Here is a 12,171-nt window from a genome sequence, read left to right on the forward strand (position 1 = left end):
CGTGAAAAAGATAGCATTACACACGTGAAAAAGATAGCATTACACACGTGAAAAAGATAGCATTACACATCGCGCCATGTGACGAAGCGCTACCGCCGCCGCAGCCAGCCGGTCTTATTTCCGCGTAGATACGACCTAAGCATTAAACAATATTACGTCAATGATTCTTGGGTATTTTGGCAAGTTATTATTTATTATTTGCATAGTTGAGCATGTTTTCCTTAGAAACTAGTTCAAAAACTTTGGCTACGTTAACAACACGATACACTTTAGAACTTGTTTTAAACTCCATTTATAAGTGACATGATAAATGTACGATTGTTATTAGTCAAATTAAATACGAGTTTTGTTATAATAAATGAATAAATGTTAAGTATACATATATTAAGAAGCTGTAGAGCTCCTTAGTCAAAGCAAAAAAATCATTTATGCCAAATAAAATTTTTACACTTGAAAACGTTATTTTTAAGCCACTGCTCGTTCACTGTGCCGAACCAATAAGATACTAGGGATTTTTCAAATAAACTGAGAGTCGTATTCTAGAACTCTATTCAATGCTCAAGTCAGGATTGCACTGGCAACACAAGCACTGGAAATACGACCCTAATGGCAGGGACTTGAGTATGATTTCAAGCACTGGAGATACGACCCTAATGGCAGGGACTTAAGTATGATTTCGAGTGCTTTAAACCATACTCAAATCCGTACTTGAGCATTGAATAGAGTTCTAGAATACGACTCTTAAATGCTATAGAATACATTTTGATTCATATTTGTGTGGAATCTAGACTCATGTTGTCTTTCCATACATGTTTATCTAACACGTAGTCTACAATTTTGTAATATGACTTTTCAATTAAAATACTTATGTGATTTGTTCTTCCAGGCAAGTACTGCCACCTTATCCATTTCTGTTGCCAAGCAGTATTGTATGCATTACAGCGTTGCGGTTTAGAAGGGTTTGTAAGGATGTGTGCGATTTTTAAGGATACTGGTAAAATTACTTGTCAACTTATGTCAGAGGGTAACAGCCAAATTAGTATTGCACCTCAGAGCCCTGATTTTAATTCAAATAGGAATCGATGCGATCGGGTAGCCCATCCGCAATATTATACTCCTCGAATCGGAAAAGACGCAGTTTCCGATCGGGAGAGACAATCAAAATCAAGCTGCTGATCTTTGTGATTCAAAGCTTTAAATGGCACTGCAACTGTTATGAATAGGTGTATCGCGTACCACCAGGCGTACGACTGGTCCCGTCATTTTGTATCAATTTCACTTTGTGCATTGATAATAACACGTGGGACCGAAAAGTGCCCTTCGTTGCCCTTTGTAGTTTGGATAAATATAATCTGTAGTCTGTGTTTTTTGAAGACAAAGTAAAATTTTTCATTGTGCAAATGTGTCGCGCGCTTGCGAGCTGCTAGTGATTGCAGTCGATAAATATTCTATCGACTATCGACTTATTATTGGTGACGCTTATGGAATAAATAGCCGAATTGGTTTCATTTGAATTGTTAGTAGCAGTAGCAGTAGCGGTCCTTGTGAAAGAGTTCGTCCAGGGTAATACTGCCGCCTTACCTATTTCTGCCACCAAGGAGTAATGTCAGCATTAATGTGTTCCGATTTTCAAGGGTAAGGGTGCTGGTGAAACAAGCACATGGGTCTTGTCACTTATGTCTCAGGGTGACGGGCGCGGTGGCAGTGCCCCTTCCATCTTTGCGATTTAAAGCTCTGAGTGGCATTGCAACTGTTATGGACAGGCGCGTAGCCTTCCATCAGGCGACGGGACGAACAAGTCGTCCCGTCACTTGAAATTATAAAAAAAAGTGTTATGCAATAAATAAACTTACGTTTAAAAAGTAAAAATTTACTAGTCACTACATCACTGAGAGTTCCTCTTTATTGTCACTGATAATGTCTAGCCTGCTATTATTCTTAGGTAAATATGGAGAAGTTTATTACGCTATCACTTCTAAGAACACTTGGCCACAACAATTGGCCAGGTGCGCGATAAAATAGTTACGTTACAATTGTGCACGCCGTCGATTGTCGTAACTATTAGTTTAATCGGGACACCTGTAGGGCTAGCACAATAAGTTGTGAGCGGGAGCGACATAAAGCGCGAGATACTGCTATTCCCGCATCACAAATCACGCGCTCTATGTCGCTCTCGCGCTTGTCGCGCCCTATTGTGCTAGCCCTACTGGTGCGACAAATAATCGTATTAATGTCTCCCGTGATATATAAACATTAATAACACTACGTAACAAATTTGCGGACTATATACGGGTGAAAGCCAATGCTAACCTGGACGTCAAGCAGTTGGGGACCCACCACATTGTGAATTTTAATTCATATGTGGTGAGACTCTCAACTCAACATCTGTCGACTTTCATGAAGAAGGAGTTTTGGCCATAGGGTGTCATTTACTGGTGTTTCCGAGGACGGTTACCGGACACCCACGTTGCGTCACACGTCACAATCCATGTGTAAATAAATAGTGTTTTATTAATGTATGTATGTTAGTCTATATCTATGGGTCTTTAATAATAAATAAAAAGTAGAAATAGAAAAAATCAAAAAGGTTCTGTTTTTTGTTTGACAGTTTTGGTTTATGTTAATTGAGCAACAAGTATGTAGAAAAGAGTAGCTATGCCCCTGAAAATGGTTTTGTGGCTGGCACAATTGTATTTACATAGCTGCCTACATAGTGGTATTTACATAATCTTGCAAATCTACGCATCTCTAGGTTCCTTGTAATCAATTCGCATAATTATGGTTAAATAATACTATTGATTTGAAATAAATTGACATTACTGTTTGGCGGCAGAAATAGGTAAGCTTAAGCAGTACTTCCCTGGGCGATCTCTTTCCGCAAGGATCATTACTGCTACTAAAAATATCGTCAATCACATCGTCGCTTAACATCAAGTGAGATTGTGCGCAAGCGTTCGTTTATTTCCATGATTCCCAAAGTGGGCTATATCGACCCCCAGGGGTCCACTTCAACCGACAAGGGGTACACGTCAGCGCAAAAAAATGAGAATGCGTGAGACGTTAATTGGTGGAGGTTTAAAACTATAGTGAAAAACTTTATTCTAAAAGTTATTATACATCTCCTGCATACTTGGATGACAAAAAACCGTAGTGACCCGTTTAGCGTTTGCAGGTTTGAGATTTTTGAAATAAATATGGTAAATGATAAATGTGTACAAATGTATATTTAGAAGGAGTAACCCTTAGAGTTTCTTGCTCAATCTTCTCAGGGGAGTCTGCCTTACGAATGAGCATTGGAGTTTAATCAATATGACGATTTTAAGTGTAATTTGTTTATCTATGAAATTATTCTAGTTTGAACCCATTTAGGTAAGCGGTGACCAAAATTTTAGCTCTCCATAAATAGAACAATCCACATTACACAGATTTTATTTTATAATAGACATGTAAATTACCTGAAGTTTAAATGAAGTTCCGAAGCGTTACGTATCGTATGAAACTTAACATATATTTTTAGAAACTCTATGTTTCTCGCTAGCACTGAGCCTGCTGTGAAACAATATAAAAATTTATAAAAAATCAGTGTTAGAAAGGCCGGGGGTCTATGCAAAATACAAAATATTTGTTCACCAAATAAAAAAGTTTGGGAACCTCTGGTCTATTTTATTAAAAAAAAAGAAAGTACTACAACTGACCAAGTCAAGTTTCAAGTCAAGTCAACCTTGCTTGTAAAATTTTAAATACTAGATTGTGATGACGCTGGAATAAGACACGTCATTCATATTTCTAACCAACCTACAATAAATTAACACTAACATCTAGAAATAAAGCGGCGTATGTTTTTCCTGTAGTCTTCATATGCACTGTTTTATAATCATATATACGTACATTGCGTACTTTTGACGGTGTATTTCTCATGGCCATGCTATGACGTAAATGCTACGTAGGGTATCGTGCGATGTACAATCAACAGAATGGTATTACAAGAATGGTATTACAATTTTAATATCGTTAGTTGTTTATGATTGAATTTAATTCTCAACGGTAAAATTATTCATGTAATATGAATTAGGATATTGTTTGGATTATATATCTCTTATTTTAAACAGTGATATTTAATCGTATATTATTTGAAGTAACTGTTCAGTCATGAGTACGTTACGCGTCACTTTTCTACATTTTACGTTATTAACATTATCTGGAATCAGCGAAACGAATCGACCTCTTATAAACGGTTTTTAAAATATCTTATTTAGTTATAATTATTAATACAAAGATCGAACACTCAGAAAAGATTACTTCGATCCGGCCCGATACGAACCGACGTCTTCTAGCATACCGTGCACATGCTTATAATTCCCAAATTGGTTCTACCGGGAATCGAACCCGGGACCACCGCATTCAGCGCCTACAACGTAAATCGTTTGGCTGTGATGTTATCAAGTCAGAAATATTAATAGGTATATCGTACATTAAGAAGTCCTTCAATTCTGAATCGTGCTTGGAAAATTGGAAAACGTGAAAAACGCACACCATGCTTTCGTATCCGGTTACATGTTTCTACCCAATTAGGCCCTAATCCAGTTATTTGTTTGGTTTTAAGCCTATTTTTATAACTAATTAATTACAAACAATTATAATTAAAAAATATATAAATACTAGTAAAAAAATATATAAATACTAGCTGGTGCATGCAACTACGTCTGAGTCGAATAAATACGAGTAGCCTACTATACTGATTTTCATAGTTTTATTGGTTCTCCATACAAACTTTTATCCCTTATTTAACAACCCTTAAGGTTTATTTTTGTGATAAAAAGTAATAAGTAAATTTATTCAATTTCAAACCAATTAATCCTATTTTTTTTATTACTGTAACTTTTAATTTATTTACTGCGATGGTGAATGTGTACGGTTAAACCAAAAATGGTTTTTGTTACACCGTTAGCAGCCTAGATTTAAGTTCTTCTTTTTATACCTGTTTCTTAATAAAATATGGTTAAAGAATATTTATTTCTCTTAAGAATATAAATTCACTTATAGAGAAAATTTAAGATCTTACTTCAAAACTTAATAGTAAAGCGCACTAAAATCTATACAATCATCACCATTCACTGCGTATTAAGAAAAATAATGTAGGTAGACAAAAATTAAAATCATACGTTTTGAGTTGAATTTATCTGCGATTAGTTCCGATGAAGGTACTCTCACGATGCGGCCGGCATTCACACGCAACAAACAAAAACATGGATGTAAGAATTATGACATATCATCAGAAAAGATTACTTCGATCCGGCCCGATACGAACCGACGTCTTCTAGCATACCGTGCACATAGAAAAATTCGTGAGGTCCGCTGGTTCGTTCCGCGGCTTAGTTGGTATAGCGTCTGGCACGGTATGCTAGAAGACGTCGGTTCGTATAGGGCCGGATCGAAGAAATTTTTTCTGAGTGTTCGATCTTTGTATTAATAATTATAACAAACTAGTGGAGTAATTTAACCAAAAATAATTAAATAGCAATTTAATAAAAATTTAAATAACTTAATATTCAGTTTTCCAAAATGCATATACACACCTACGTATTACGTATTACGGCGCATTTGCATTTCCAGTCCTATTCGAATTCGAGAAAAGACTAATATCTCACAGCTCGCAACAAATTTTTAATACAAAAACTTCAAATAAAAGTTTGTTTTGTAGTTTCTGCGAAGTGAAGGCAGGCATCCACGACACATCGGAAAACCTGGAGAAGGCGTTGCGTAACAACGAGCCCGAAATCTCACCGTCTACCATCTTCGCAATGGCAGCCGTTGACGAGGGAGTAAGTATGAACCAAAACACCAAAAACAGGAGGAGGATACCTTTTGGCGTGACAGTATATTGATAAAAATGTGATTTATGTTAAGGCGAAATGGTATTGTGGTGACCAAGTGACGAGACGAACAAGTCGTGCGCCTGGTGGTAAGCGACATTCCTGTCCATAACAGTTGCAGTACCACTCAGAGCTTCAAATCACAAAGATATGAGGGGCGCTGCCACTGCCGTCACCCTTCCCGTCACCCTGAGACATAAGTTGACAAGTTCCATGTGCCTGTAATTTCACCAGCGCCATTACTAGGTTTTGAACCGCGTGAGGGAGACGCAGAGAAACCATTGCACGGTGTTTAAACGTATATACCTTTTAGAAATAAAATATGCTGTTTCACTGTAAAATAAGCACACAGTCCCCTGGAGTATTTATTACGAAACACTGTACAGAAAAAATCATTGAAATATCTCTAATAACAGTAATAACAATAGAAAGAAACTGAATTGCCCATAAATGAAAAAAAAAAAAACAAAATTTGCGGAAATTTGTGATTTTTTTATCCAGCGAAGTTTTATCAATCTTGTTTCGGGTTCCATAGCTCACTACCGGGATGGTCAGTTTTCATTGTCAATTAAAAAACATGTTGAGTTCGTATTTTTTAACGGCGAAATACCAATTTTCTATGTAATCGAAATATAAACAGAAGTTGCTAACTTCTTTTTTCCTTGTACCTAAACATCCCCCTTTTAAGTTTGTAGTCTAATTATCTGATGCTCTATTAAACATATGTATATATGCTTCTACACGTGTCGTCAGTACACTACAACTCTGATTTCTTCTGACAGTGTTGTTACATCAACGGCTCCCCGCAAAACACGATAGTGGCGGGCGTGATCGAACGCGCTGAAAAGAACGGCGTATTCGTGGCTGGTGACGATTTCAAATCCGGACAGACCAAGCTGAAATCTGTTCTTGTCGACTTCTTGGTTTCCGCTGGTGAGTAGATGCCTTAGAGACCGCGTACACGGTCAAGCTTCTTCGCTTTACATAATACGCGTATTTGGCTAGCTTAATAAATAAATAGAACTTTATTTAAAAAAAAAACACAAATGTGTACAGAAAATCACATAATACAAGTAACACTGATTTCTATTATTACGTTGACGAAAAGGACGAAACCTAAGGATATGTACAGATTTGGCGAATGGGCCGCGAACGCACTGCATGTGCGCTGAGCGCACCCTGCACGCGTGCTGCAGACGTGCTGTTAAATATATGTTAATGTATGCGCGCGAACAGATCGCAGATCAGCTTGCACGCTCAGCATAGTGCTGTTTTTCAGTCTCCGCCCGTGTTCTCTATCGTACATTGTCGGAAGATAATTAATAGGTACAATTCTGAACAAAGGATCTACAACAAAACAAAAATCGTTAATCTAATTTACAGTTTATTTCCTGGTTACGATACAAATACGACAGGCGAAACAAATCTAATCAGGACGACAAAGAGCACAAATAAGTTACATACCGCACCCGTCATGAAAAAATGGCATAAGTGGAGTTACGTCAAAAATATTTATTGCTCCATTAGATACAGAAAATATAACCCACGTCCTCTCCAATTCAGCTTTCCAACTCTCCAAAACACATCTTCGACGATATTAGTCGATAGAGTTACAAGAATTGGAGAGGATGTGGGTTATATTTTTCTGTATCTAATGGAGCAATAAACATTTTTAACGTAACTCCACTTGTGCTATCCTTCCATGAGGGGTGCGAAATGATATTGACCCAACAAATAATCTATTATTGTTTTAGGTCTGAAACCCGTATCAATCGTAAGCTATAACCATCTTGGCAATAACGACGGCAAAAATCTCTCAGCGCCTCAGCAGTTCCGCTCTAAAGAAGTAAGTTTATTACATAACGGGAGAAAATAAGCGACTTAATTATTACCAATAAACATAAACAAGAGAAAAAATAAATAAAAGACTGGAATAATATTATTATTTATTCATTATTGCACGCAGGCATTGATCTACCAATAAATTAATAAATTGTTGATAGGTCCAATGCACGTAGGTTAAAAACTTTCAGGCATTTGTAATAACCACAATACATGTTCGCAGATCACCAAGAGCAACGTCGTAGACGACGTAGTGGAGTCCAACCCGGTGCTGTACAAGCCCGGAGAGAAGCCCGATCACGTCGTTGTAATCAAATACGTGCCATATGTTGGTCAGTCTTGGTTTTTCAATTTTTATTTTTATTTATATAATTTTTTTTCATAGGACCGTGTACATGAGGTGCTCCCTGCGCAACTCAGTATTTTTTTTTATTTAAGGCACAATAACAGATATCAGACACAAACAATATAGGAATAAAAAAAACACTTGGAAATTACAATAGGTCGCTTTTTGCTTGGTCTTCAGGCATATCTGTGCCCAATTGTAACTATAGTCAACATTCAAAAGTAGATTTTTTTTAGACACCAAGTGACGGGACGAACCTGATGGTAAGCGACACGGCTGTCCATAACAGTTGCAGTGTCACTCTGAGTTTTAAAACACAAAGAACTTAGGGGCACTGCTACTGCGCCCGTCACGCTGTGATAAGTTGATAAGTCTAATGTGTCAGTAATTTCACCAGCACCGTTCAAAACCGGAACGCAGTAATGCTTACATTATAGCTGGGCGACAGAAATAAATAAGGTGGCAGTACTTCCCTGGACGAACTAGTTCACTAGGAACAAAAATTTATATGTACTAGATGTATTTGATTATGATTAGATATAATTGTTTTTTTAGTTCGTACCCTATAACAGACGCTAAATTAATTATCAGAATTGAAAAAAAAAAAACATAAAAAAATACGTTGTTCACCTTACAACAATGCTGGAAGTGACCTCTTAAAAGCCCCTGCTTTACAAGCCTGCTTTACAATTTGATAAATGGAATACCCTTAATTCTTTCCTGTTGAATGCGTAAAATGGCTCTCAGAACCAAACGGTCGGATAGAGAGTCGGTATTTTAGGAATGTATACGTAATGTATATGGGGAACTGTATACGTTTTTACAATATGATTAGGGCATATATTAAGATTACCATTTCCTAAGTTTACAACTTGCATTAAAAGTATTTTAATTGAAAAGTCATATTACAAAATTGTTGACTTCGTGTTAGATAAAGTTTTATGGAAAGACAACGTGAGTCTAGATTCCTCACAAATATGTTTCAAAAATTTTACAGCATTTAAGTTTATTTGAAAAGAGCAATCGCTAGAGTTTCTTACTCGTTCTTCTCGGTGAAGTCAGTGTAGTGAACGAGCAGTAGCTTAAATGACTTAGGGCATCGACTGTACCAAGTTTTATTATATTATTTATTTATGATTTATTCAAATACACAGGTGATTCAAAGCGTGCAATGGACGAATACACCTCCGAGATCCTGCTGCATGGCCACAATACCATAGTGGTACACAACACCTGCGAAGATTCCCTTTTAGCCGTACCGCTTATCCTTGATCTCGTGCTGCTCGCTGAGCTGTTCTCGCGTGTCAGTTTCCGCGCTGACGAACATCAAGGTACGTTATTTTGTAGAATACTGTAGAGTTAGTGTGTCTGTTAACAAATTATCTCAGCAATTCGCAAAGGATCTTCGACATCATACACGTACACTCTGTTCTGTATACCATTATCTTTTACTTGTTTAAGTTTTTTGTTTGGAGTCATGTGTCTGGCTGACTTTGGATGGGAACAATTATAGCCATTGTGAATGTGTGCGAGCGAGAAAGAGCGTTACAAAATTAATTGCGCGTAATCAGAATCATTGGTCGTCTCTATCTTTATTAAGATTTTTAACCGACTTCAAAATTGGAGGATGTTCGCAATTCGACTATTTTTTTTGTATGTATCGGTTACTCCGGAGGATTTAGTGAACCGATTTTGATGATTTGTTTTTGTTGGAGAGAGGGTACCTCATTATTGGTCCCATTAAAATTTGAAAAAATCTCTAAGGGTGGCAAACTGAACTGAATCCGGTTTCGCGCATTCTCTCATTTTGAAATACTTTTTATATATTTATTTGCAGAGTGGTCTTCCATGCACTGTGTGCTGTCCCCACTGGCCTATCTCCTGAAAGCCCCCATGGTCCCTCCGGGTGCCCCGGTAGTGAATGCACTGTTCAAGCAGCGCGCGTGCATCGACAATCTGCTGCGTGCCTGCCTCAGCCTGCAGCCCAACCACCACATGCAGTTGGAGCATAAGGTATCTTCATGGCTTTTTAACATTGACACTTGTGTAAATTGTCTCTGGTTGCGTTGTATGAGGACATCGTGACGTCACGTCATTTTTGCCATCACAGTTAACACTAATTTTATGAGAGCCTGTAATTGGTCAGTTTCCTATCGGATTCCTAATTCGAATGAACTTAATAACAGTTTTCGTTGATGCAGTTGCCGTTCCTCATGAATGATCTGCACTCTGGCCGTCTGTTTTCTAAGTATTCTCCACCAACCAAGAAGCAGAAACTCGCGCAGAACGGCGACCAATAAACCTCGCACATACGACACAGCATATAGTCTCATTTTCATAGTTAATTTATTTAAGCCCTTTTCCTAACACACGCATAAAAACTCGATTGGAACCATTTTATAAGGAAATTTATTACTATACTTAAACACAAACTTGGATGATCCCTGTGACCCTGTATTTGTCATAAAGATGAGGTAGTCGATAAATTTTAGTGCATTTAGGATTGTTGAAGCAAAGGTTCCTTCTTATATTTTTATTTTTATTACGTATTATGAACAACGTATAGATTTGTGAACTGTTTTGCGTTATATTGAAGGCATAAATCTCACAAATATAATTCAAATACTATTTCAATTAATATTTTAGTCAATTTCAAAAAACATTAGAGGTTCATTTATTTTATTTTTAGGCTATAACATTAATTTATAGGTTTCAAAAAAGTAACAACACTGATATGTCAATTCATTGCCTATTATTAAAATTGATTATTTAAGAATGAATACACGCACTATACATTTTTTCATTAAATTATCGAAACCTTTTTATCGATTTACCTCATCTTTAATAAATGCAGTGTAATGAAGTAAACTTTGCATGTTGTAAAAAATTAAGAATTTTGGAAAAAAAGAAAATGTTTCCGCTCATTTCTCACAAATATGATTTAGTGTTATTTTTACTTTAATTTAATGTATTTACTTAAACAAAAGCTATTTATTTAAAAGCGAGCCTTATTAAACTTGTTTATGAAATACATAAATTAGTGCACGTCGTTACAAGGTTATATTGTGTAGATTTTTATGAATTGTCACAGCAATCATCCTAGATTATGTTTAGTATAAGAGATGTGATGTAAAAAAGGGAAAGAAATATTAAGAGATGTTATATTAAAAAAAGTGTAAGACATGATTAAAAGAAACAAGTTGGAAGTAAGAGCGGTTACACACGGCGACATTTGGGAGCGATAAAAACGCGCGATTGCAACAATACTGTATCGCTTTTGCATCGCGATCGTATCACTGTAACTGCAACTGCATCGCATTTGCATCGCGACTGAATCGCTGCAGATGCGCTGTTAAAAGTCACCGTGTCTAATATGGACACCGCTCGCACATGTTAACTTGAATCTGCAAACACGATGAAATTTTATTAGTTTTAATAAATTTAAACGAGCTTGAATCTGAGTCCCTATTTTCGTAAAGCGTGTACTTTAGGCATTATACAGCCATAATGTCTGGCTTCCTCATTTCAAACATTAGGAAAAATGTACTTAACTTTATCTAATTTTCATCTTTATTTATATCAATTTCAAGATTCAAAATAACTTTTGTTTTTCTTTTTATTATTTGCCTCATAGAGGCATTATAGTGAGTAATTTTGTGATACCATAAGCGGAATAAGTTGTTTTGTCAATTGATTTTTTATTTTGTACCCTACTCCATACTTGTTATCTGTTGTTCGAAAACATATTCAGTAGTAGTACATTTTACGAAACTTATTTTGACATATTATCGCTTTTAAAAAGGCTCATTCGGCATAATTAATTATAACACTTTATTCCTGAACGAAAAAAGTGCTGTATAAACAATTTTCTTTGATATTTTGATTCGTTAATATTTGTTCTTTTCGAGTAATTCAAATTATCTGTATATGTGTTATTTATTATATGTTTTAGTAAAGTATAAAATGAAGTCATTTGACAAAATGTTTACTTTATTTAAATATTTTTGTCTTATTTATTTACATACGTACATAGGTGAAGTGATATCATAATATAAAACCAAAATTTTTTGGGTGCGTTTCTTACACGAGCTTTATGAGCTATCGTCATAC

General features: G+C 36.2%; 1 protein-coding gene across 1 annotated transcript in view; it reads left to right on the forward strand.

The window, feature by feature from the left end:
- The window catches only part of LOC113231318 (inositol-3-phosphate synthase), a 33,803-nt gene extending 22,941 nt beyond the window's left edge, over positions 1-10,862 (forward strand). The window contains exons 6-12 of the mRNA XM_026465592.1: positions 5,702-5,822; positions 6,656-6,806; positions 7,628-7,719; positions 7,939-8,047; positions 9,216-9,392; positions 9,899-10,074; positions 10,263-10,862. Coding sequence (XP_026321377.1) covers positions 5,702-5,822; positions 6,656-6,806; positions 7,628-7,719; positions 7,939-8,047; positions 9,216-9,392; positions 9,899-10,074; positions 10,263-10,361 — 925 coding nt within the window. The 3' untranslated portion in view covers positions 10,362-10,862. The remainder of the gene's footprint in view (positions 1-5,701; positions 5,823-6,655; positions 6,807-7,627; positions 7,720-7,938; positions 8,048-9,215; positions 9,393-9,898; positions 10,075-10,262) is intronic.
- The last annotated feature ends 1,309 nt before the right edge of the window (positions 10,863-12,171 follow it).

This window comes from Hyposmocoma kahamanoa, unplaced genomic scaffold (genome assembly GCF_003589595.1).
Source record: "Hyposmocoma kahamanoa isolate Upper Pololo Valley unplaced genomic scaffold, ASM358959v1 65, whole genome shotgun sequence".
Classification (NCBI taxonomy): Eukaryota; Metazoa; Arthropoda; class Insecta; order Lepidoptera; family Cosmopterigidae; genus Hyposmocoma; species Hyposmocoma kahamanoa.